At 39.2% G+C, this 24,167-nt stretch overlaps 1 protein-coding gene across 1 annotated transcript in view; it reads right to left on the reverse strand.

Moving 5' to 3' along the window:
- The window catches only part of PPM1L (protein phosphatase, Mg2+/Mn2+ dependent 1L), a 285,019-nt gene extending 261,950 nt beyond the window's left edge, over positions 1-23,069 (reverse strand). Inside the window, exon 1 of the mRNA XM_059163620.1 lies at positions 22,666-23,069. Coding sequence (XP_059019603.1) covers positions 22,666-23,064 — 399 coding nt within the window. The 5' untranslated portion in view covers positions 23,065-23,069. The remainder of the gene's footprint in view (positions 1-22,665) is intronic.
- Positions 23,070-24,167: the final 1,098 nt, after the last annotated feature.

The raw sequence follows: 24,167 nt of genomic DNA on the forward strand, positions 1-24,167 counted from the left end.
TTCAAATCCAGGTCAAAGTCCATGCTATTTTTATTCTCCCAACCTACTGGACTAAGTGATAAAGTGATAAAACAGAACTGACATGTAGCTCCTCTGCAGTGAACCAAGTATTGAAAGGAAGCCATCTAAAGCACATTCCCTCAACACCTTTGCTTGCATTCTCTAAGCTCCAGGATCTTTTGTATAGTACTGTTGGCTTTTTTCAGGGGGGGGAAAAAAAAAAAAAATATATATATATATATATATATATATATACACACACACACACATACATACACACACACACATACACACACATATACATACACATACATATTTTTTTAACAGCAGGAAGTAACAAAGAAAAGAATGCAATAACAGGAACATGTTAGCCATACATAAGTGACTGCAATACAGAATAAAGCCGGGCAAAGCATTTTTAGACTGTTTACTACAGAAAATGTATAGTAAGCAGAGCAACTAAGCCCTCTTATTGTGGGTTATGCACAAAAAGGAGAAAATACTTTCCCACACCTTATTATTTTACCAAGCAGAGTCTTCATTGTGTTATTCAAGTGTTCGGATGCGTTTGAGAGAGTTTCTGGGCCCGAAGCCTTCAAAGTCCTCCAGACAGGTTTTCTGCAAAGTCAGCTTCCCAAGGATAAGGCATGGTTTCTCTGCCTTGGCACTACTCACATTTGGGCTGGATACTTCTTTATTGTATGGGGATGTCCTGTGCATTGTAGGATGTTTAGCTGTATCTTTGGTTCCTATGCACTATACACCGGTAATGTAAATTCTCCCATACCCTGCAGTTGTGACAACCAGTACCTCTCCAAACACTGTGAAAGGTCCGCTAGGGGAGGGGCACCTGGGCGGCTCAGTAGGTCAACTCAGTCAGCTCTTAGTTTCAGCTCAGGTCGCAACCTTGGGTCTTGATCTCAGGTCACAAAATCGAGCCCTGTGTTGGGGTCCTGCCGAGCACCAGTCAGCCTGAGATTCTTTCCCCGTCCCTCTCCTTCCCCTTCTGCCCCTCCCCCTGCTCCTTCATGTGTGTGCATGCTCTCTCTAAAATAAATAAATAAAACCCTTTAAAAAAAAAAAAGACATTCTCTAGGGAAAAAAAATAATCCTATGTTGAGAAACATTGGGACAGGTCTCTAATTCTAATAATTCAAGTTATTCTTACTTTGGCCCGCTCTCACTTTTGTTCTTATTTGTATTATTCTCATCTGCAGTGGTTGCTTTATAAACATCCTTATTTGTTTTGCATATTCAGACAGGGACTATGTTTATACTTTTACATCTCCCACAGCTGCAAGTCATTTGTTCTGTTTAAAGGACTCAACAAAATGTCAAAATGTCAAGAAATCCAGGTGCTCCTTCAAAAAAATAGTGACTCTGAGATAAGGTTATATGGGAATTCCCTGTACTAGTCTTGTAACTTTTCTGTAAGTTTGAAATTATATCAATATAAAAGTTGCAAAAATATTTTTAGAAATATAAAAGAAAATATTTGCAAATCATATCTGACAAGAGGTTAATATCTAGAACATAAAAACTGCTAAAACTCAACAACAAGAAAACAAATAATATGGTTAAAAAATGGGCAAAAGACTTGAATAGACATTTCTCTTAAGATGATACACAAATGGCCAATAAGGATGTGAAAATATACTCAACATTGTTAATCATTAGCAAAATGCAAATCAAAATCACAAGGTATCGCTTCACACCCACTCGGATGGCTACTATTTAAGAAACAGAAAATAATAGCTTTGGCAAGTATTTAGAGAAGTAGAATGCTTGTGCACCGTTGGTAGGAGTGAAAAATAGGGCAACCACTATGGAAAACAGCAGGGCAATGCCTCAAAAAATTAAAAATAGAACTCCCATATGATCTAGCCATCTCAGCTCTAGGTATATATCCAAAGGAACTGAAAGTAAGACCTCAAAGAAATATTTACACACCAATGTTCATAGCAGCATTATTCACAATAACAAAGAAATGGAAGCAACCCAGATATCCATTGCGAGATGAATGGATAACAAAATGTAGTAGGCACATACAAAAGAATATATTCAGCCTTAAAATGGAAGGAATTCAGGGTGCCTGAGTGGTTCAGTTGGTTAGCATCTGCATTCAGCTCAGGTCATGATCTTAAGGTGCTGGGATTGAGCCCACATGGGTTCCCTGCTCAGTGGGGAGTCTGCTTCTCCCTCTTCTTCTGCCCCCCACCCTGCTTGTGTACTCTCTCTCTCTCTCTTAAATAAATAAAATCTTTTAAAAAACAAAGTGAGAGAAGGAAGGAAATCTGATTGCACTCTACAATACAGATGAATTGAGAACATTTTGCTAAATGAAATAAGCCAGTCACAAAAAAGACAAATACTGAAAGATTAATTTAAGAAACATTTATGGAGTCCCCTCTCTATATAAAACAAAGAGGTGGTGCAGTATATCCAAAAGTAGACATACAAGAACCGATAAGCAAAAGCAGGCATAATGCTAGCCTAAACATCTCTACCCATAACTTCTACCCAATTTCAGGAAAGTAAAAATGTTTTTCAACGCAGATTCAATACTGCCAAGGAAATACCATGTTTTCATCCTGAGATCTCATCTTTCTCTGAAATGATGATTAGTGATAATTACATGGGTGAAAAAAACCACAAAGCAACTTCTGTTTCCCATGGATAGAGGAGCTGAGAAAGAGGTAGCTAATGGCATTACTGTTAAGAAGTGAATTACTATGGTTTTCAATATGATTCATAAGGATTCCCAAAGTAGAAAATGTCCCTTTTGCACATGAGAATTCTATAAACTCCCTCATGTTGGATGTTTTCTAAAAATGTGATTCCATTAACTCAATAATTAGCATAGAGGAAACAAGTATATTTTGATGACATTATATAAAATAAAATAAGGTTGATGATTTCTATTTCTTTCAAAAGTATTCCCACACTATCAATAACTGTTTCCCATTCATACAACTTATTGATGCCTCTCGTCTTTGACTGAACATAAGCCAAGAATGTTTGAGTTCCAAGTCTTTTGGGGGGGTGGTGCTGGGTGGCAGGGGACAGGGGCAGAAAACAGGGAGAGGGAGAATCTTAAGCTCCACACCCAGCTCAGAGCTTGGGGGGCAGGGGCAGGGGTTGATCTCACAACCCTGAGAGATCATGACCTGAGCAGAAATCAAGGGTGGGATGTTTAACCAACTGAGACACCCTGGCATCCTGAATTCTAAATCTTAAGTCTATGAATCACTATTTCCACCCCCAGGCAGCTGAAATTGTTCATTTACATTTCCCCACTCTCTGATAGTCACTAAATACTATGTACAATACTACTTTGCACGATGCTTTTGGGAGAAACCCTAGATACTGAACCTCGTTTTCAATTGAACTCTAGGACGTATTCTTGTGTATTTATATTTAAAAATTGGAGCATGACTAACATCCTATAATCCATCCTACTAACCAAATAAGTGAACCACCTTTTGAAGGGCACATTGAGGTAAATCTGAAAACGTTGCCTGGCTTCCTCTGAGGAGCCAGCCTCAATTCCCCAAATTTCTGCTTTACAACCAGAAATTGTTACCTATCAACCACATGAAAATCACGTGCCTAGGCTATCCTGCAGAATTCTCCGTACTTAATTTGTGTTTTCCTTGGTCATTATTTAAAGGACTTCTAGGTGGACTATACACTGCATAAGCCCTGAGAGTTGATGAAAGAAACAAGGAAAGTAAATACAAGTGAATAGTATAAGTAAATTATTTTATCTCAACTTGATTCCATTCCCATATACTTGAAATATTACAGATAATCCAAAGTGTAAGATATCTCAGAGACGACCCCCATATGAATGCCTTGCCAAGCCATCCCTGCAAAAAGACAGTGTGGTACAGAAAAGAAGAGGGTTTTCAACTCAGACAGACATGGAAAATATTTTAATCTCTGCTCTGCCACTTAGCTGTTGTGTAACCTGGGCACAAAGACATCTGAGCTTCAGTATCCCCAACTGTAAAATGGGTAACAACTGCCTCAAAAAACCATGAGGACTCAGTGAGAGAGAATCAGTGAAAGCACCTGACCTGCTGCAGGCACTCAAAAGCCAGAATGAGCAGAGCCCTTTGGTCTCCAACACACAAGACATAGAAAATGCAATCAGGGGCACCTGGGTGGCTCTGTGGGTTAAAGCCTATGCCTTCAGCTCAGGTCATGGTCTCAGGGTCCTGAGATGGAGCCCTGCGTCGGGCTCTTTGCTCGGGGAGGAGCCTGCTTCCCCCCTCCCTCTCTCTGCCTGACTCTCTGACTACTTGTGATTTCTGTCTGTCAAATAAATAAATAAAATCTTTAAAAAAAAAAAGAAAAGAAAAGAAAAGAAAATGCAATCATACAACTTGGTGTTTCCTTTTCATTTGTTAAACATCGTTCTTTCTAGAATTACTGTAAGGCATTGTTATTATAAATGCAAGCATCTGGGACAGGGCAGGCACACCATAGAAACTCATCAGAGGCTTGAGACTCAAGGCAGCTGAACTCTGGTTGGAGAGAAAAAGTACCTTAAAAATGAAAAAGAACGCAAAATGTTCAATTGCCCATCACAGACAATAAGTTCAAAGGAGGGAATGATTACTTAAAGCTGACACGACCAAGCAGGAACTCACAAAAGAGCTGGAAATTGAGGGGAGCCTAGAAATTAGGACGACACCAGATATGGGAAGAGGAATAAGAACTCTCTCAGAGAATGGAATAGAGCTGACAAAGGAGCAGCAGTGATCATACATATCCATTGGGCATTCAAGGAATAAGAGACCATTTTTGCTCTAGTTGCAGAGTTTTGTGTAGAGAAGACACAGAAGATAAGGTTGCATAAGATAAAGTAGTCATGGATGCCATTAGGAGAACCCAAAAAATATTTTTTTAAAGAAATAAATCATGGTTGGTATAAACCATAGACTTTTAAAAAAGAAACAATGTATAACCCAGTGAGCTGAGAAGCCAGATCTATCAGAGATATCAGTGAGTAAATTGGACAGGCGAGAGACTACAAACTGAGTGAACAGTTAAGAAGCCACTGTCACAATGCAGGCAGGAAGTGATGAAAGGCTGAATTAGCATGGTGGTGGTACAAACATAAAGATGGAGACAGGGATGAAAGGTATTAAATAAAGTCTCACAGACAGGAATGAAGAAGGAAGAAGCAAAGATGACATGGTAATTCCAAGACTGGGAGACTAGGAGAATGACAGCACCATGAGAGGAAAAGACAAATCTAGGGAGGAAATTAATCTAGGGACATAAAAAGCAACTACAGTTTCAAACTGATTGTTATCACGGTCATATCCAGAAAGAAAGTACTAAGTCATCATGCAAAGACATGAGCTTAAGACGGGAAGGAAAGCTCTATGCTCAGAAAGGATGGCTGACTCCATAGAAGCTGCTGGTGCAAACAAATTAGGACCAGCACACTGAGTATAGCCTTCCTCAAAACTCAGGTTCATGAAGGAAGTGAAACCCTCAAAGACACTGGAGAAGGAGCAAAAAAAATTTAAGTGTTGTCATCAAAGTCGAGAAGATGAGTCTCAAGAAGACAGAGGTAGTGAAGAAAGCCAGAACCTACAGAAAACAGTAAGGGCTGAAAACAGGCCATCCTACATGCCAAATAGGAGATCCCTAGAAACCTTAAGAAAACAAAACTAAACAAAACAAACAAACAAACAAAAAAACCCTCAGGCTCAAAAAGTGTCAGAAGAGCAAATGAGTTAAGTAGGAAGAAAGTGGAAGCTGTGTCGACAGTGTGTGCTTTCAAAAGAAGTTTAAATCTCATTCAGATTTTTAATCTGAAATACAAGAACGTGTAGATTTAAGAAAACAAAAGAATGGGGTGTCTGGGTGGCTCAGTGGGTTAAAAGTCTGCCTTTGGCTCAGGTCATGATCCCACGGTCCTGGGATGGAGCCCTGCGTTGGGCTCCCTGCTCAGTGGGAAGTCTGCTTCTCCCTCTGCCTACTTTTCCCCCCTTGTGCACAAGCCAGCGCTCTCTCTGTCTCTTTGATAAATAAACAAAATCTTAAAAAAAAAAAAAAAAAAGGGAGGAAGATAGATAGATAGATAATTGATAATAGAAGCTGTCTTTAGTAGTCACAGGCCCTAATCTTTCTCTTCTGCTCTCCTTGTTTCATCAGATTTATTGGTTACTTTATGCATCCTCTCAAGACCTCTCATTTCTGGGCTGCACTTCTAAGCCTTTCTCCTTTCAGTGAGAGAGGGCCATGTCTCATCACTCCTATCCCTTTTACCTCTTTCCTTTTTTCACTCACATCATGGAGGCAAGGACAAAAGTCAGATTTTATAAGAAAACCAAGATTTGATAGTTATTCTTTAGTATTTTCAGAAGAAGGACATTTTCCAAAAAGCACATTAGAAATGTACTCAATATCATTAGTCATCAGTAAAATGCACATTAAGAAACCACTTCATAGGGGCACCTGGTTGGCTCAGTGGGTTAAGCCTTTGCCTTCGGCTCAGGTCATGATCCCAGGGTCCTGGGATCAAGCCCCGCATCGGGCTTTCTGCTCTGTGGGAAGCCTGCTTCCTCCTCTCTCTCTGCCTGCCCCTCTGCCTACTTGCAATCTCTGTCTGTCAAATAAATAAAATCTTAAAAAAAAAAAAAAAAAGAAAGAAAGAAACCACTTCATAACTACTAGAATGACAAAAATTAAAAAGACTGGCAAGGATGTGGAGCAACTAGAACTCTTCATACATCACTGATGAAAATGTAAAATAATACAACCACATTGGAAAATATTTTAGCAGTTTTTTAAAAAATGAACATACACCTAGCATATTAACCAGCAATTCTACTCCCAGGTATTTGCCTAAGAGAAACGCCTATGCCCATACAATGACTTCTACATGAATGTTTACAGTCAAAAACTGAAAGCAACTCAAATGTCCAACAATAAAGGCATGGATAAACAAATTTTGGTATATCCATACAATATAATAGTAAGTGATAAAAACGAATCAACTATTGATAGATGCAACAACAAAGATGAATTTCAAAATGATTCTGCTTAGTGAGGGAAAAAAGCTAAAAAACAAAAAAGAAGTACATGCTGTACATTTCCATGTATATAAAATGTTACAAAATGTAAACTAAGTCTCTAAGAACAGAAAGCAAATTAATGGTTGCCTAGGGATGGAGAAAGGAACTCAAGAAAGACAGAAGAAAAGTATTACCAAAGGGCATAAGGTAACTTTAAACAGTGTTGGATATGTTCATTATCTTAATGGTAGTGATGGTTTCACAAATATATGCAAAACTGATCAAATCATATATATTAACATAGGCAGTTTATTTTATGCCAATCATACCTCAGCTATTTTTAAAAGCAGTTGGGACAACAGGCAAAATTTGAATATATACTGTGTATCAGATAATACTGTAACAATGGTAAATTTTTTTTAAAGATTTTTGATTTATTTATTTGACAGAGAGAGATTATAAAGTAGGCAGAGAGGCAGGCAGAGAGAGAGAGAGAGGAGGAAGCAGGCTCCCTGCTGAGCAGAGAGCCCGATGCGGGACTCGATCCCAGGATCCTGAGATCATGACCTGAGCCGAAGGCAGCGGCTTAACCCACTGAGCCACCCAGGCGCCCCAACAATGGTAAATTTTTAAAAGTGAAGAAGGTTCATGTCCTAATCACCATAATATAAAGTCACCACAAAGGCTGGAGAAGAGGGCTTCTCTCTGGTAAACTGGGAACATCATTAGGGCACTTCCACTATTACCTTATTTTTGAGAGAGAGAGAAGGGAAATAAAACAAAAACTAGCTGTCCTCTTCATCAGAGAATGCCCTCTTCAGCAATGTTTCCGAAGTACATGCCTGTATGTCCTCCTTCATGTCTAAAACTGTTTGCATTACATAATCCTTTGGGGATAAACAATTTCCATCTCTGTGTGGCTTTAATAAGAAGATACAGAGAACTTCTCTGGCTACTGTCAGGTTCTCAGTTCTCTACCGGCATGATTCTTTAGCAGCAGCTACTCGGATCCTGTAAAATACAAGCTTCTTTTCCAAGAATTCTTTGCTGCTCAAACAGTCTCACTTTTAGACAAACTCATGGCCAGACATTTATCAAAATAATTTAGACCTACAGGTACCTTATCAGGTACTCAGGAGGGATGCCAGGAAAATGGGAATGGTCAGAATCCTCAACAGGTCTCTCTTCTGAAATCACTGGAGAATAAAACCTCCCAGGGTCTCAAGCCATAGGCAAGAAAGAAACAGCAAGTGTAAACTTTTTGTATGTATTTATGAGCATAAATTACCGGGCTAAGTGCCCATCTCCATATCCCCCATCTGGTGTCAAAGATGTGGCTGGCACTTAGATTAAAAATAAAGCACTCAATATGGCATTATAATTATCTTTCTAAAATTGACTTTAAAAATAATCAGGATAAATTAATCTTACTCCCAACTCCAAAAGCCACATATTTATATGCTGCTTTGTATCCTTAACAAACTAAATTTTCTCAAAGTGATCACACATAGAAATATACAATATGCTCTCTTTAAAAGAAGAAAAGTTCCTGTCATCATCTGAAAATCTCAAAATATTCATCAATTTCTTATTCTATTATCTCTCAGAGGCATAGTGAAACTGTACTATTCGCAAATTTACACAAACTCAAGATACTCTTTTCTTACCATTTAAAACACTATAAAACTATATTTTATAGGCATATACTTTATTCTGTACTATACATTACTTTGGATATATAGTTACACATTTATAATTACATATAATTCTACAGAGTAAGAGATGAAAATCACACACTCTTCTTTATGGGCAATTTGAGGGATCTTACCTAAGATTTCGTCTCTGTACACTAATACTACCTAACCCTACTCAGGATGAGAACCTTCTGTAAGCAGCTGCAGTTTCCTTACAAGACAGGTAATAGAAATAGGGCAAGGATTTTCTGCAGAGGAAATTCTAGAGAAAATAAGGACAACCTTCACCAAAACTAGCAGAAATGCAAGGGCAAGATGGCCCCAGGCTTCCCACTTCCCGAGAACCAGCAGAAGATATTCCTGTGTGTATCTTGCTAGGTCTTCACAACCTGCAGAATCAGTATAAGCACAATATATGGTTAGATACTGTGCTTACTGTTTAGACTATTGCTTTCTGGGACATTCCCATGAAATGGATCTAGTGATGATGATTCTTCCCCAAAGCAGAAAAGACAGTGTTCTCCTCTTCAGGTAATCAATACACACTAATTGTCAGCATCCATCTACACCAAGTTCTAGTCCATCTTCGTGATCATTCATTCTCTCGATTACCATACCTTGAATATCTTTTCTTCTTTGACTCTTACTTAACCTTTGGATTTCATCTTTCATTATATCAGTAAAGATATTTTAGCCATATTACCCATAAACCAAAGCCATTTCACACTTCCCTGACATCAAACTTTTTCAATAATCTCAAATACAAGAATATAATACTCACTGTCTTGTGTATTACAGAACGTTATTCTGTTCTAGTTAATGCAAAGAGGCAGGAAACAAAAACAAAAAGTATAATTATTTAGAAAGCAGGAGACAAAATTACATTATTTGTAGACAATATGATTGTTTATCTCTTAAAAGACAAAAAAAAAATTTAAAAAGTAGAGAGAATGAATCACCAGAAAATCCACCAAAACTAAACAGGAAGTTTAGTCAGGCAGCATTTCTATAGACTGGCAATCAAAAGTCAGGAAAACATAATGAAAAGATGGCCTTATTGAAATCAATTTATAGCAGTAGCAGCGGGATGAGTATTTCAACCTCAAACACAAAACTCAAAAACTCTAAAATGGCGTAGAGAAAAATAGGAAGACTTTAATGCCCTCCCTTCTCACTGGAGCCTAGACCACTTCCAGGCTGTCCCCCTCTTAATTGTATACAAAAATTCTGACCTTCCCAGGAATCTCTTCCCTCAGGCCTGGAGCAGATTAGAATATTTTAAAACAAAATAACAAAACTTAAGATAACCAATAATTAAGAGACAAAAATCCTACCAAATTTGAACGAATTCGTTGTCTAAAGCAGGAACGTAGCAAAAGAGAAATGGACGGCCCACCAGAGAACTGCTGGGATACTTCCACATTCATCAGCAGCAGTACCTGTACTGAGCAGAGAGTCATATACTACAGCAAAAAGCATCTTGCTGTTCTCCAGTCACTCAGGGCACTCTTTTTTGCTGGTTTATACAGAACAGAGAGAAAATCTGAGTTAGAAAACTACCTAATAGTTTCTTAAGACTTGTTGGGCCCTTAACCAAATTTACGTCTCAGCTCTAGGCAAAGTCACCTCTAAGCCAATCCAAAACTAAGACGGTTTGCCCTTTTCTAAAGTCTTCTAAAGCTTTCTTTTTTACTCATGTCAGTGTTACATATTTCACAGCAACAGTCTCCAATAAGTCTGTTAATGTGCAGACAAGAAATGTTCCAGGCTACCTTCTCTGAACCCCCTTCCCAACTGTGTGTCCCACTCAACAACTACTCCCACTTCCCCTTCTTCCTAGACAACAAAATTCTAGCCTTGTTCCCCTTTCTAAGCTGCCATGACCTCCAGAGAAGGCTGGGCTCCTCCCCAGACCAAGATGAATTATGTCGGGTCAGAGTTCACCATGGTGATGGTATTCCCATGGCCAAGTCCCTGGTTTAGGCATGGACACAATTCTGGCCTAAAGATGTAGGAGTGTTTCTAGAAAGGTTTTTTCGAGCTTTAAGAACACAGGACAGGTACAATTTCTTTTTTTATGTCTCTGGATATAGTTATATAAAGATTTGGAGACATTGAACCACTTGATCAACCAACTTTTGGAAATACCTACACTTCCAGACCTTTTGTTAAGTTAGATAATAAATGTCTCTAGAGTTTAAACTGCTTCCACCAGAGTTTTCTGTCATTTGTAACCAAAATCTTCCAAATAATATACCATGTAAATGTCCAGCTAGAATATACTCCACCTATAGTCTAAGCATCTGACAATGGACACAAAAGACAAAAGTAACCAATCTGTAAAACCTGAAGAGGACATTTTCCTTATTGCCAAAACAGCTCGTTAGTAAGAGAAGCTATTATTGAACATCTGGAAACTATTCTGTCTTTGGTAAAATTACCTTGTATCTCCTTTCTTTGAGATGAGTGTTTCTCCTATAAATTTGTTGTACTTATTTAATAAAAGGGGAGGAAGATGTTTGATTACCATAATCTTACTGATTTACAAATGGTAACAACCTAATCCTAATATATCTCTGTTGAGGCCAAACTAGAGAAATAGGTTTAAACCAAAGGTAACTAGTTCATATATAAGGATGAATTTCCTGAGAGAAAAGACCATAGAAAAAAATTCTCCAGGGACAGTATGGGATCTCCTTGATGAAAGTCTTTGAAAATAGATTATTCGTGTAGCTGTGAAGCTTTAGGACTATATTTGGATTACATGACAATTCAAGATTCCTGCCAGGCCTATCTAAAAAGAAAATATATCTTCTTCCTAAACAGTGAAGTAGAAAACCTCTAAGTGTTTAAATAAAAGAGAAGCAGAAACTTCTTAACCCCAAATTCTGGGTCAGTCATATTTATCATATATATGCAAACCAGTTGTTACATCAAATTTATCTCTTTATTGTAGAGAGCAAAAAGGTAACAGTATGACAAAAAATCTGACTACGTCTCAATTCCCAGAAAATTCAAGTGTCAGTAAGAGACTTATTTGACCAGAAAATGCCCAGTGACTAATTAAACTGTAAGTTAATTTGTTTAACTAAAAAGAGATTTGAAAGCACATATTGGATTAAAAAGAAATGGTATATACTTAACAGAAAAAAAAGTTTTTGCCCTATGGCAATTCTATAACTAAAATAACAAATTTTTATTTTTTTTCTTTAAGATTTATTTATTCATTTATTTAAGAGAAACAGAGTAGGGAGAGGAACAGAAGGAGAGGGAGACAAGCAGACTCCCCTCTAAGCAGGAAGCTAGATCCTAGGACCCCAAGATCATGACCTGAGCTGAAATCAAGAGTCAGACATGTAACCAATGAACTGCCCAGGAGCCCCTTAAATGTTTTTAGATGAAGAACTTTACTGTCCAAGAGTAGTGCTGAATATAGACTGTCCTATTAAAAATACAATTTGAAGTCTTTAAGATTTATTCCTACTGACCATTAAATCCCCAGTCACATTTATAATAACTAAATTCTGGAATATTTGTGTTGAAGAGCAAATGCAAATAAGTGTTCACTTCTCTAGGGAAGTCATACGGTTTGCTGACATGATGTGCAATAGAAAACTGGTCTTTGGTTTAGCAACTAAGACAAACAGATTATCTGTCAACTGCTCAATCCTGGAGCAGAACAAGGAGAGCAATAATGATGGATGGTATGGTGAAGATGTGAGTCTCAGAAATACAGACTACTACTGTGGTGCTTTTTCACTTTTGTACCAGTTAGAAAAAGGCACCCTTCCCAAGTGATTATGCCTAACTTGGGGAACAGACAGTCCTTTTTACATTAGGAATGGTATCTATCTGGTATCATTGTTCAATGAACATTTTACATAATTATTTGTAGTAGCCCCAGATTTACCATCAGGAGCCTTGTGCCTAGTAGCAGACAAGAACTCCCTTGTCTTCTAGGAATGGAGGAAAGTCAGTCAGTTTCATTTTTAACAGAATCAACCACCAAAACATTCCCTCATTCTAGACAAGTTGAAGGCAGCTAAGGTTCCATTAAATTGAGTCTTATTTTCATTAAACAGATCAAAGTGATCAAACTTTGTAGATTTGTTTTTCAGATGTTATTATATCTTCACTTTTTAAGCACAGTTTTTCATACCACAGACTTCAACTTTATTGAAAGAACATCAATTTATCAATATGTATAATTTTTCTCTACATGAATACTTAAAGTGCTTTATAGGGATGACTTATAACCATAATATATATATATATATATATATATATATATATATATATATATATATTTTTTTTTTTTTTTTTTTTTTTTTACAGAGAGAGATCACAAGTAGGCAGTAGGCAGAGAGGCAGGCAGAGAGAGAGAAAGTAGGAAGCAGGCTCCCTGCCGAGCTGAGAACCTGATGCAGCACTCAATCCCAGGACCCTGAGATCACAAGCCGAGCAGAAGGAAGAGGCTTAACCCACTGAGGCGCCCAGGTGCCCAGGATGACTTATAACTATAAAAGAAAGCTATAAAAGGTACTGTAGCACCATTAACTATTTTTTAAATGATGGGCTTCCTTTGTTTATTTAAATTTTACCTTTGAAGATTCATATTAAAAATAGATTATTTTTTTAAAAAAAGATTATAACTAGCCATAACCAAAACTTGGGCTCAACTTAAGGTTGACTAAGGGAACAATGTATGAAGCAGCCTTCTAGAATGGAAACAGAAGACCTTATCTACTCAAACTGAACATACCAACTGAATATTATAAACAAATGAAAAAATAATATTTTGCTACTTAAAATTAATAACTTTACATATGACTAAATTATTTCAGTTCTAAAAAAAACAATTCTTCAGTATAAAGATAAATTGTTCAAACACATACACACAACTACATATCTTGAAGTCAAGCCTTTACTACTTTAAAGTAAAATAAATAAAACCTAAATCATTTTTGCAAATGGCTATGTTAATGCCACTGTATATTCTATGCAAGCCTTTCATGAACTAACAGGCAAAAATGTTAGAGATTCTCTGTAATGGGTCAGAGATCCTGCCGACAAAGAAGGGGAATGGATGAGAATGGCTGTTTGTGAGTCACCACCTGCTGACTTCTGACCCTAATATTTTTTAACTGTAGGACTTCCTTAGCCAATTATAAGCTCTACTACCAAGATTTCCAGCATCGAGTTTTCAACAACAATACCACATGTCACAGAACGACGGTCAGAGTCAAATGAAAAACTCCAAGTCCTACTGAGCAACATGCAAAGACCAGGCACTGCTCACCTAACAATGCTATCCACACTTCATTGCCCAGATTACAAGATTCATGGAGTTTAAACTGATACCATAGGGGTTTGAAGACAGCTCTAGATCAGAATCCCAGTTTGAAATTCTAATTTCACCACCTATGAGCTACAAGAGACTCTAGATGAATTACCTAACTTCTCAGTGCCTTAATTTCTACATATATATAGTACTTACCTCAAACACTTTTATGATCATTAAAATTAGATAATATATATAAAGTACTTTAAAAACTGCCTGAAAATAGTATACATATTCAATAAATGTCAGCCATTATTATTACTACTACTATTACAACCAATAATGGTGGTTTATTTCTCCTCTGATCCAGAAATCCCACTTCTAGAAATCCACCCTGGAGAAAAAATCCACTACAGTAGAAACACAAAAATTATTATAATTTCAAAAAGAATAATAATTATTATTACAATGTTATTTACAATAATAAAAAGTTAATGCTACCTAAATGTATACCAATTAGAAAGCAACTGAGTTACTTACCAAATACCTATACAGTAAAATATTAATGTGTCACTAAGAAATATATTAGAAATATAATAAAGAATTATAGAGCAAACAACTTCATGTTTATAGGCTTACAAATACCGAAAAAAAGCCAAGATTTTAAAACTATATGTACATCATTATAATAATGTAAAAATATATTTAAAATCATATTAAAAAAAGGTAAGCAAGTAATACACCAATATCAAAAAAACAGATAAGACAAGAGGATGAGATTTTGAGTGATTTTTTTCCTTTTCTTTTCTACACTATCATGTAGTTGTATTACTTTCATAATTTTAAAGTCAATCTATTTTTTTCTATTTTTAAATATGTTTAACTTGCTATAGATATATCCACTAAATAGGATTATTCAAATGGTAATAAAAGTTACACCACAAAAATATATTACTGAAGTGGTTAAAGTTCAAAATAGAAATAAAGAATAACCAAATATTTCAAATATTAGCACTCAAAATAAAAATATTACTTTTTTGAGTTTTTCAAGTATACTTTTATTGAGGTATAGTTGACATACAACATTATATGAGTTCTAGGCATATGACATAATGATTTGATATTTATACATATTAAAAAATGATATTAAGAAATGATCACCACATACTGAGAAATGAAAATCTAGTAAATATCTATTACCATACATAGTTAACAGAATTTTTTTTCTTGTGATAAAAACTTTTAAGGTCTCTTCTCCTAGCAACTTTCAAATATGTAATACAAATGTATTAACTATAGTCACCACACTGTACATTATATTCCCATGACTTATTTATTTTATAACTGCAATGTTTTACCTTTTGATTCTTTTCATCCATTTTGCCCATGCCTCCCCCTGCCTCTGGAAATCACCAATCTGTTCTCTGTATCTTTGAGTTTGGATTTATGACCAATGATGACTCAAGTACCAAAACTGGTGAATTATTTATTTTTTAAACTAAGCTAGAAGAGATTCAGGTTTATTACTATAATGTCTTCTCATTTACCTGCATTAGAAATGGGGGTGGGATTTCTGCTAGACCACTGGGAACTGCCCATAACTCTGGGTTCCCCCATGAAGCTGACAATGAAATCTCAGCTGCTACAGAAATCTTAGCTGCCACTTTCTGCTGTTTGAAACAGAACCAGAGTTCTTCAAAGAGTGGCATCACTAGATGTGCCTTCCACCCAGGACAGGAGGAAGCAGCCTGACTTTCCTCTTATTATGGTCAACAATTAAATTTTAAAAGCTACTTTTTTGTTCATAAAAAGCAAGACAAAACAGATAGTGAGACTCTAGAGGCAGCCAGAGACTAGAAGAACCTTCTAAAAAATCATTCTAGGCAAAAATTAACAAGGCAAGAAACAACAAATGTTGGAGAGGATGTGGAGAAAGAGGAACCGTATTACACTGTTGGTCGGAATGCAAGTTGGTGCAGCCACTTCAGAAAACAGTGTGGAGATTCCACAAAAAATTAAAAATAGAGCTACCCTATAACTTGGCATTGCACTACTGGGTATTTACCCCAAAGATACAGATGTAGTGAAAAGAAGGTCCATATGTACCCCAATGTTCATACCAGCAATGTCCACAATAGCCAGACTGTGGAAAGAGCCAAGATGCCCTTCAACAGACGAATGGATAAAGAAGACAAGGTCCATATACACAATGGAATATTACTCAGCCATCAGAAAGGATAAATACCCAACTTTTGCATCAACATGGATGGGACCAGAAGAGATTATGCTGAGTGAAAAAGTCAAGCAGAGAAAGTCAATTATCATATGTTTTCACTTACTTGTGGAACATAAGGAATAACATGAAGGACATTAGAAGGAAAGGAAAAGTGAAGGGGGGAGTATTGGAGGGGAGACGAACCATGAGAGACTGTGGACTCCAAGAAACAAACTGAGGATTTTAGAGGGGATGGGGGTGGAAAGATGGCTGAGCTTGGAGGTGGGTATTAAGGAGGGCACGTATTGCATGGAGCACTGGGTGTTATATGTAAACAATGAGTCTTGGAACAGTATATCAAAAACCAATAATGTACTGTATAGTAATTAACATAATAAAATAAAAAATGTTTAAAAAATTCTACTCTTTTAAAAATAAAATAAAATTAAAATTAAAATCACTTTACTCCATCACAATGGAGATGGCTTCTTAGCAGATTAGAGGCCAAAAACTTCATTTAATGATTTTTCCACTCACAGTGCTGATATGAAGTTTCTTTTTTAAATAAATATACTTATTTTTTTAAAAAGTCAATCTAAAAAATATTATTGACTATCTCAAAATACAGGGTACTCAAAAAGGACAAAAAATAGGTACTGGCTTCTAGAATAACAGCAGTTGAGGAAAGCCTGCTCTCAACATATGGACTACCCGTGTTTTTTCCAACTGTGCTGCATTTTACTTCCTCTATAACATCATCTTTTTCTGTCAACCTGTAATGTCATCTTCTCATCCTCCCTCCGCCTAATCTGTCTCCTGAAATACTAGGATATAATCGAAAGTCAGCTCCTCTTCAAATTTATCCAAGACTCCCCAGGCTCCCTCAGTCAAGCCGTCACCCTCTCGTGGTTGGCCTGACCCCACCTCATAGCTCTGCTATTAAGAAGCTCATCTGTCCAAGTAGATGGAATGTTCTCTGAGGGCAGAGAATGCAATGATTCACCTTTAGGGATCACAGAGAACATAACACTGTTTTCCACATGCATCCGACTATATAGAAAATATTGGTTTAATTGAACTGAATTTCTGAAGAATCTGTTCAGAAGGTGCATCAAGGTCAGCAGTCATGATCCTACATTCACCTACAAATAGGTTCCTAGGCATGAGAACTGACTGACTAAAGGGGAAACTACCCTTTCTTTTTTGGCAGAAATATCAATACGTTATTTTAAACCAAAGTAATCTGACTTTTCTCTTAAATCAAAAGGCATTTGTCCACATTAAATCCATAGGCCTCTTGTAACCTTGGTAATGTAGGAGCTCAACATTTACTAATAGCACCTATACTGTCTGAAAAGCAGATCATTCATCATGCCACTCATAATTTAATTATTCAAAGTTATATCTTATTTCAGAAAGAATCCAATGAAACCTAAATAAATACATATAAATACAAGATAAAATGACATATCTCAGAAGAGAAAGAAAAAAATAAAACAAAGGAAAACTGAATGTAGGAAAGATAAGTTGTCCTGGGAGTGAGATTTTGTATACCAAATCAATGTATTCTATAAAAATCTGCACATTTGTTCGAGGTAGGTCAAAGGTTTGGTTCTAACACCTAGTAGCCAACAAATACAGGATGATCCAATCAGTCACAATCTTAAGATTCAATTCTTAAGATAAAAACACGAAGCTATCAAAGAACTGTCTTTCCCTTGCTCCTCATAAAAAGGATACTATATAATGCAACAAATGAAGTCCTTGAGGACATCTTTGCCGTTGATTTCTCAGAAAGCTGTGGGAAGACCATTCCTCATAACAACCTTCTTAGGCAAAGGATAGCACACAAGTTAAGAAATGCAAATGATGGAGAAGATGACAGTCAGGCCAAGGAAGAGGTCCAGGTACACAGCTCCTTGCAGGTCTAGATTTATCAGAATCAGATTTTATTCTACCTGAGCCAACTTAAAATCCAGAGGGTTCATGCATCCACTTATCTTTAAAATTATAAAGAAAACTTGATGCACATGTCCATTCTTCTTGGGCTATGTTTGTAGTTTCATAACATCCTCAAAGGGAAGCATGACTCAAGCAATGTTAAGAACCAATGATCTAAAGAAGTAGACTATCAATATCCTTCAGGGAACGTTCCATAAGCAGTTTCTTCTCTAAACTTCCAAGAAGTGCTAAGCCTCAACACTGCAACCCCGACAAGCATCTGAAATACAACTTCTCTGATGCCAAGTGTGGAGCTCTAAGTTTAACCACTGGCCAACCTATGTGTCAACTGTATGATACCATGACCTTTAATAAGCAGTGAGGGAGCACATAACCATCTGCTTTTTCAGATAGGTTTAAGCCATGAACATTGACAAAGTTGCCTCAAAGGATTGGTGATATTTCTTCTACATAATATAAAAAGGAAAAGAAAAAAAAAACACCCACCTTTCGCCTGTAGATAAAAATTACAGATAAGCACACACACACAACCCCTTTTTCCTAGATAAAAATTATTTTTTAATTTTAAAAATAACCTTTCCACATCAGTTGGTATATTTGAGTATTTTTTCCTTTTTGTTGTTTCAATCTTTTTATATCTTTTGTTATACAGAAAAACAATCACAGCCATAGCTTTAGACAAACACACACACACACACACACACACAGAATCAACCATCTACCCACAGTATCATGGTTAGAATGTCTCAAAGGCCCGACAGCATCAAGTGAGGAAGCTGGCCTATTGGACCACTGAGACAAAGCTCTTTAAGATTCATTCATGTAGAAGTCACAGCTATCCAGAGTCTGATCCTCAGAATAAGTCGTCCAGACATATATCTTTGTCAAAAATACACAACTGAATAGAGTAAAGGGTACCAACTCATTCTAAGAGGCTGAAGTGCAAATCAGAGTATCAACTTATTAATTAATCATAGAGAACAATCTTTTCCAGTAATCAGAAAATTTGCACCAGAAGCCAGGATGCTGCTTCCCCAATGCTAAGACACCTGAAATCCCAAATTGATAATCAGTTTACCATAAGTTAGAATAAAGAAATATAGAGTTTGAGGAATACCTAATAAATTATCCATATCCAACATATGCCTTTCTAGTGATCAAAACTGCGGCTTTCACACAGAGTCTCTCTTTCTAGGATGTTGTTGCCCTAACAGTGCAGACTTCTTGGTCTCTAAGCTTTATTTTCCACATTCTTCCACATCCATTAAGTATTTTTCTCAGTATGTATAACACAACTGAGAGATGTGTACCTTATCTGCATTATTATCCCTATTTTTCAGAATAATTCCCAGATAAAGTTGATTAAGCAATTGGTCCATGGTCACAGCTAGTATAAGGCAGAGCAGAGATTCAAAGCCAGATCTCAAATCAAAACCTGTGCCTTTAACTTGCAGTAAATTATTCAAAGTGTCTTTCCCTGGGCCTCCCACCTCCCAGTGTGATTTAAATGTCCCTATTCAGTGTTCCCATAACACCCTAAGCACATCATGACTATAATTTTTGTTATATTTGATCATTCTCACTACACTGAAACTTTGTGAGGACAGGAATCCTATCTCATTCACCTTTGTATCCCTAGTGTGCTATCTATCAAGATAAATATACAAACTAATTCGTCCAGTGGTTTAATATAAAAATCACTGGGGCACCTGGGTGGCTCAGTGGGTTCAAATCTATGCCTTCAGCTCAGGTCATGATCTCAGAGTCCTGGGATCGAGCCCTACATCGGGCTCTCTGCTTGGCAGGGAGCCTGCTTGCCTGCCTCTCTGCCCACTTGTGATCTCTGACTGTCAAGTAAATAAATAAAATCTTTAAATATATATATATCACCAAACTGGAGGCCTTGAACTAACCTTAGGAAGGTAACATCTTAAGCCCATCAACAAATATCTCATCTAAAAAATGGAATGAAGTATAGGTATACAAAGTGGCTTATGTCCTTTCTACATTTAAAAAGCAGTACTATTGTAGATAAGCCCTCTTTTTTTATAGACCATCTTAATAGTTTGAATTATTAGAAGTAAAATTAAAGTCCTCATTTATCTTATGTATACAACATATATAAATAATAGGGAGTTCAGAAAAAGCTTCCTCTTTTCTGCAAGGAGACAACTATCCTCTATACCAAAATCAAACAGTGGCACCCTCCTCTGGTGAATATTACAGGAGCTAAAACAACACAAAAGAAAACAATTAGATGGTGGGGTTTTTTTTTAAATGAAAGAAAAAGCAAGAGATAAATTACCTAATATTATGTTATTATCACATTCCCAACTGCAACTAAAGAACTATCTTTTAAATTACTTTTCATATTTTGCCCTAAAACACAGCCAAGATGAATGAACTGGCCACATATTATAGGAGATTACAGATAGAACAATTACTCTATTTTTAAGGAGGGGACCTCTATGTGTAAAATTCTTCTTTTTACATAATGACATTGATCGTGTCCCTTTTATGGATGATGTATTTACCAGAAGACAGTACTGGAAATTTTTCAACCTGAAATCTGTTTAGATCCGCAACTTTCAGGTTTTAGAATATCAACTTAAAAGAAAATTTTAAAAAGTCATTCACTTACACATGCAGGCTCAAAATATGTCAGTACATCACATCCATGCAAGTACAGCCCAAAGTTTCACAACATTACTATTACATCTGGACCTTTAAATTAAAACTAAAACTGTGCTTTCTAAGACCAGAAGCAGATTCACAGCGGCCCAATTTCAATTTAAAAATATACAATAAATATAAGCTTGATTAAATGATTTAAAACAGTCTAGGCATATAAAATGAAAATATAGACATTCTGATCAAACCAAGAAAACAATTTAATCATTTTATTGGGAACATTATTATTTAAATATGTTTTACCCAAGCACAGAACATCTCCTCCCTCAATTAATTTCAGGTCTTTTACCTACCCTGTGACCAAGGAGAAAAGGAACCCCACCCTACACAAAAAGCTACAAAATTACAACCAGTAAGAAACCTTCATTTTGAAAGAGGGGGCTAGGTTGGATGGAAAACAGCAAAAATTGATTTCAGCTTTACCAAATAAATTTTCCAACTAAGCTGTCATTCCTGGCAAAGTTGGTTTAAAGCAGATACAGTAACTGGAAAGATTAGCAGAGTGGTGGGTGAAGTGACTTTGTATCAAAGACAAAATGCACATAAGATAACCAATTGAAAGCTTTCTCAATGTTCATCCAAAACAAAGGCCAAAGAAAAAGCAAATCCTGAAAGAGCATGACCTGCTGGCATTCCCTAGAGCCCACCAGAGACCAGAAGGACTAAAATGAGAGTTGGAGGGAAAGTTGGATGCCGGCACAGAGCCGGGTGGAGATGGGGGGTAGGGGTGCTAATGAAGAAGGGGTGACAAAGGAGGCAGAGGGAATATGAGTAAGAAAATATCCTGGAAAAAATTTTAAAAAGTACACAGCTTTGAAACTCTTACAAACTGCCAATAGAGAGAGATGGGTTTGCTGTCCTGATGCACTTGGGAGCTCGGCGCTGAAGCCACATTTGCCACTCACTTCCCCTGGGCCATTGCCCAAGGACCAGAGCCAACACTCGCCCCGACCTCCAGGAAATCTGAGCCCCGGCACTCAATCAGGGGGCCGCAGAAATGCGGCAGAGGGATCTCAACCGGCCTCTAACATCATCTTTGCCCCAGATGAACCCCAAATAAGGGACTTTAGAAGCAGAGAGATGCCTGCGCACCCACGCCGGCTAGGGCGCCAGGGCGAGATCTGGGGACCGCCGCCTCTGCGGTCATTGCCACCTCTGCAAAGGCCGGAGGCATCCCGATCCCGTGGCACGATCCTGCTAGAAGCAGGCGGCGCCGTAGTCAACTAGCTCGATTGCACTTGCAAAGTTAATGGAGTTGTGAAGAAGTGCGGAGCTGCCCTTCGGGTTCCTCCTTTAGGAGAATGGGATGTGAAGGAGTCAGAGCTTCCTTCATCCTTAATGAACTCTCACTGACTCGGCTCTGCAGATTTTCTCTTTTCCCTAAAGAGAATCAAAGATATTTTCTTCCTTCTTTGTGCCTCGTTTAGCCTCAAACCCTAGAACAGGGGCGCTGAAGCCCTAGGCCAAAGTTCACAGTAGAAACTGTAAACTCTCCCCGAAAAACCAGCACAGTCATTTGCTAGGCTCTGGCCTTGAGAAACCTCACAAATTATGAGGCACAAAATAGATTGTGGACGAAACTCCCTCCCCCTAAATGGCCACTGAGACCAAGAGGTCTGGATCTAGTAGTATTTTTTAGCAAGTTGAGCCACATTTGGATCAGGTGTCTTTGTCCAGCCGGGCACCAGGTCATCACCACGCCCCTCGCACCCAGTTCCGACCCCGCTGGTCACACGTCCTCTTGTTTACCACACCCAAACAAACAAAACCCCAGAGAACTCCTACCTCGCCCCCGTGTCCGTCAAAGATCCCGAAGATGGACGGGTGCGTCTTGTTGGCTAGGTCTGTAAGAACTTCAAATCGGTCCTCCATGTGGTCTCTCCGGCCCTGGATGGAATACACAGCCACGTTGTGGCTCTTAAACTCCCAGGTCTTGGAAAACTCGGCCTCCAGGACGTCGAGCCCCCCAAGCCGATCGTTCTGCATGATCTCGGCCACCTTGCCCTTCACCATCTTCACGGCGTCCCGGCTGGACTTGACGATGGTCTTCACCTCGTCAGTGTGGAAGAAGTAACTCCACAGTGCCAAGCTGATGCAGAGCAGGAAGAGCGTCTCGGGTCTCAGCAAGAAGTAGCGCATGATGCGACCCAGCAGAGACAGCAAAGTCATTGTATCCTCTATCATTTATTATCGCTACAGCCCCAGCCACCAGCAGCGACGCGCGCCCCGAAGGCTCGCCGGGTCCCGGAGCACTGCGGGGACAGCCCGCGGGGAGGGAGGCGGAGCAGCAGCCGAGGGAGGGGGGAGGAGACTCGCGGAGCCGGGCAGGAGGCTGACGAGCAGGCTGCTCCCAGCCCGCACGGCGAACAGAGGCAGTTTCCCTTTTGTCTCCTGGCCTCGGCGGCAAGGAGGCCCGCGCCTCGCGCACCGGCGCCTGTGCCCGCGGACCGCGCCGCCTCCCTTCCCCGAGCCCCTTTGTGAGGCGGCGGCCGAGACGGCAGCGGTGGCAGCAAGGCTGCACCGCTGGTGCCCGAGATGGGCTAGAGGAATCAAGTTAAAGTTGCGCTGGGCGAGTCTACGGTGGTGGGCGGGAGAATTCGGGGGGCGCTGGGGCCCGCGCGGCCCTTCCGCGGGTGCCCCTCGCCTCTCTGGGGAGCGATCAGCAGCAGGTGAGGAGGCGCGGGACGCGAGAGCCCGGCGGGCAAGGGATGCACGTCCCCTCGGTTGCCGCGGCAGGGGAGCGCAGAGCCGGCCGAGCGCTCCGATTCCTTCAGACACCCCGGGAAGCCCCAGAGAATAAAAGTTTTGCGGGAGCCTGGGCAGAGTCGGGGGTACGCGGAGCCCGGCGACGCAGCACGATCCGCGCGGAGCCGCAGGCGGCCGCCTGGCTCAGCCTGCCTCTCCCCAGTACTTCCCTGCTCCGCTCGGCACCGCTCGGCTCGGCTCGCGCGCTCGCTCCTCTCGCCGCGGATCGCGCTCGCCCCGCCCCGCGCACTCGCCCCGCCCCGTCCCTCCCCGGGAGCTGGGACTCCAGGCCCGAGGTGCTCGCGCCGAGCTGTCAAAGGCTGAGGCAGCTCCGCCACCGCTGGCGCGCTGGCGCGCTGGCGGCTCGGGGCGGTTTCCGACGAACCGAGGGGGGAGAAAAGGGGCGCGTCCGCTCTCTGGGTCCAGTAGCCGGCCTTTCCTCCCTTGTGCGGAATCCAAGGACAAAATAATACTGCTTCTGGTTATCTGAACGGCGGTTTTCTCAGGAGCTAGTACGCTGGCTGGAAAGCAAAGTGCCGCAC

This window comes from Mustela lutreola, chromosome 2 (assembly GCF_030435805.1).
Source record: "Mustela lutreola isolate mMusLut2 chromosome 2, mMusLut2.pri, whole genome shotgun sequence".
Taxonomy (NCBI): domain Eukaryota; kingdom Metazoa; phylum Chordata; class Mammalia; order Carnivora; family Mustelidae; genus Mustela; species Mustela lutreola.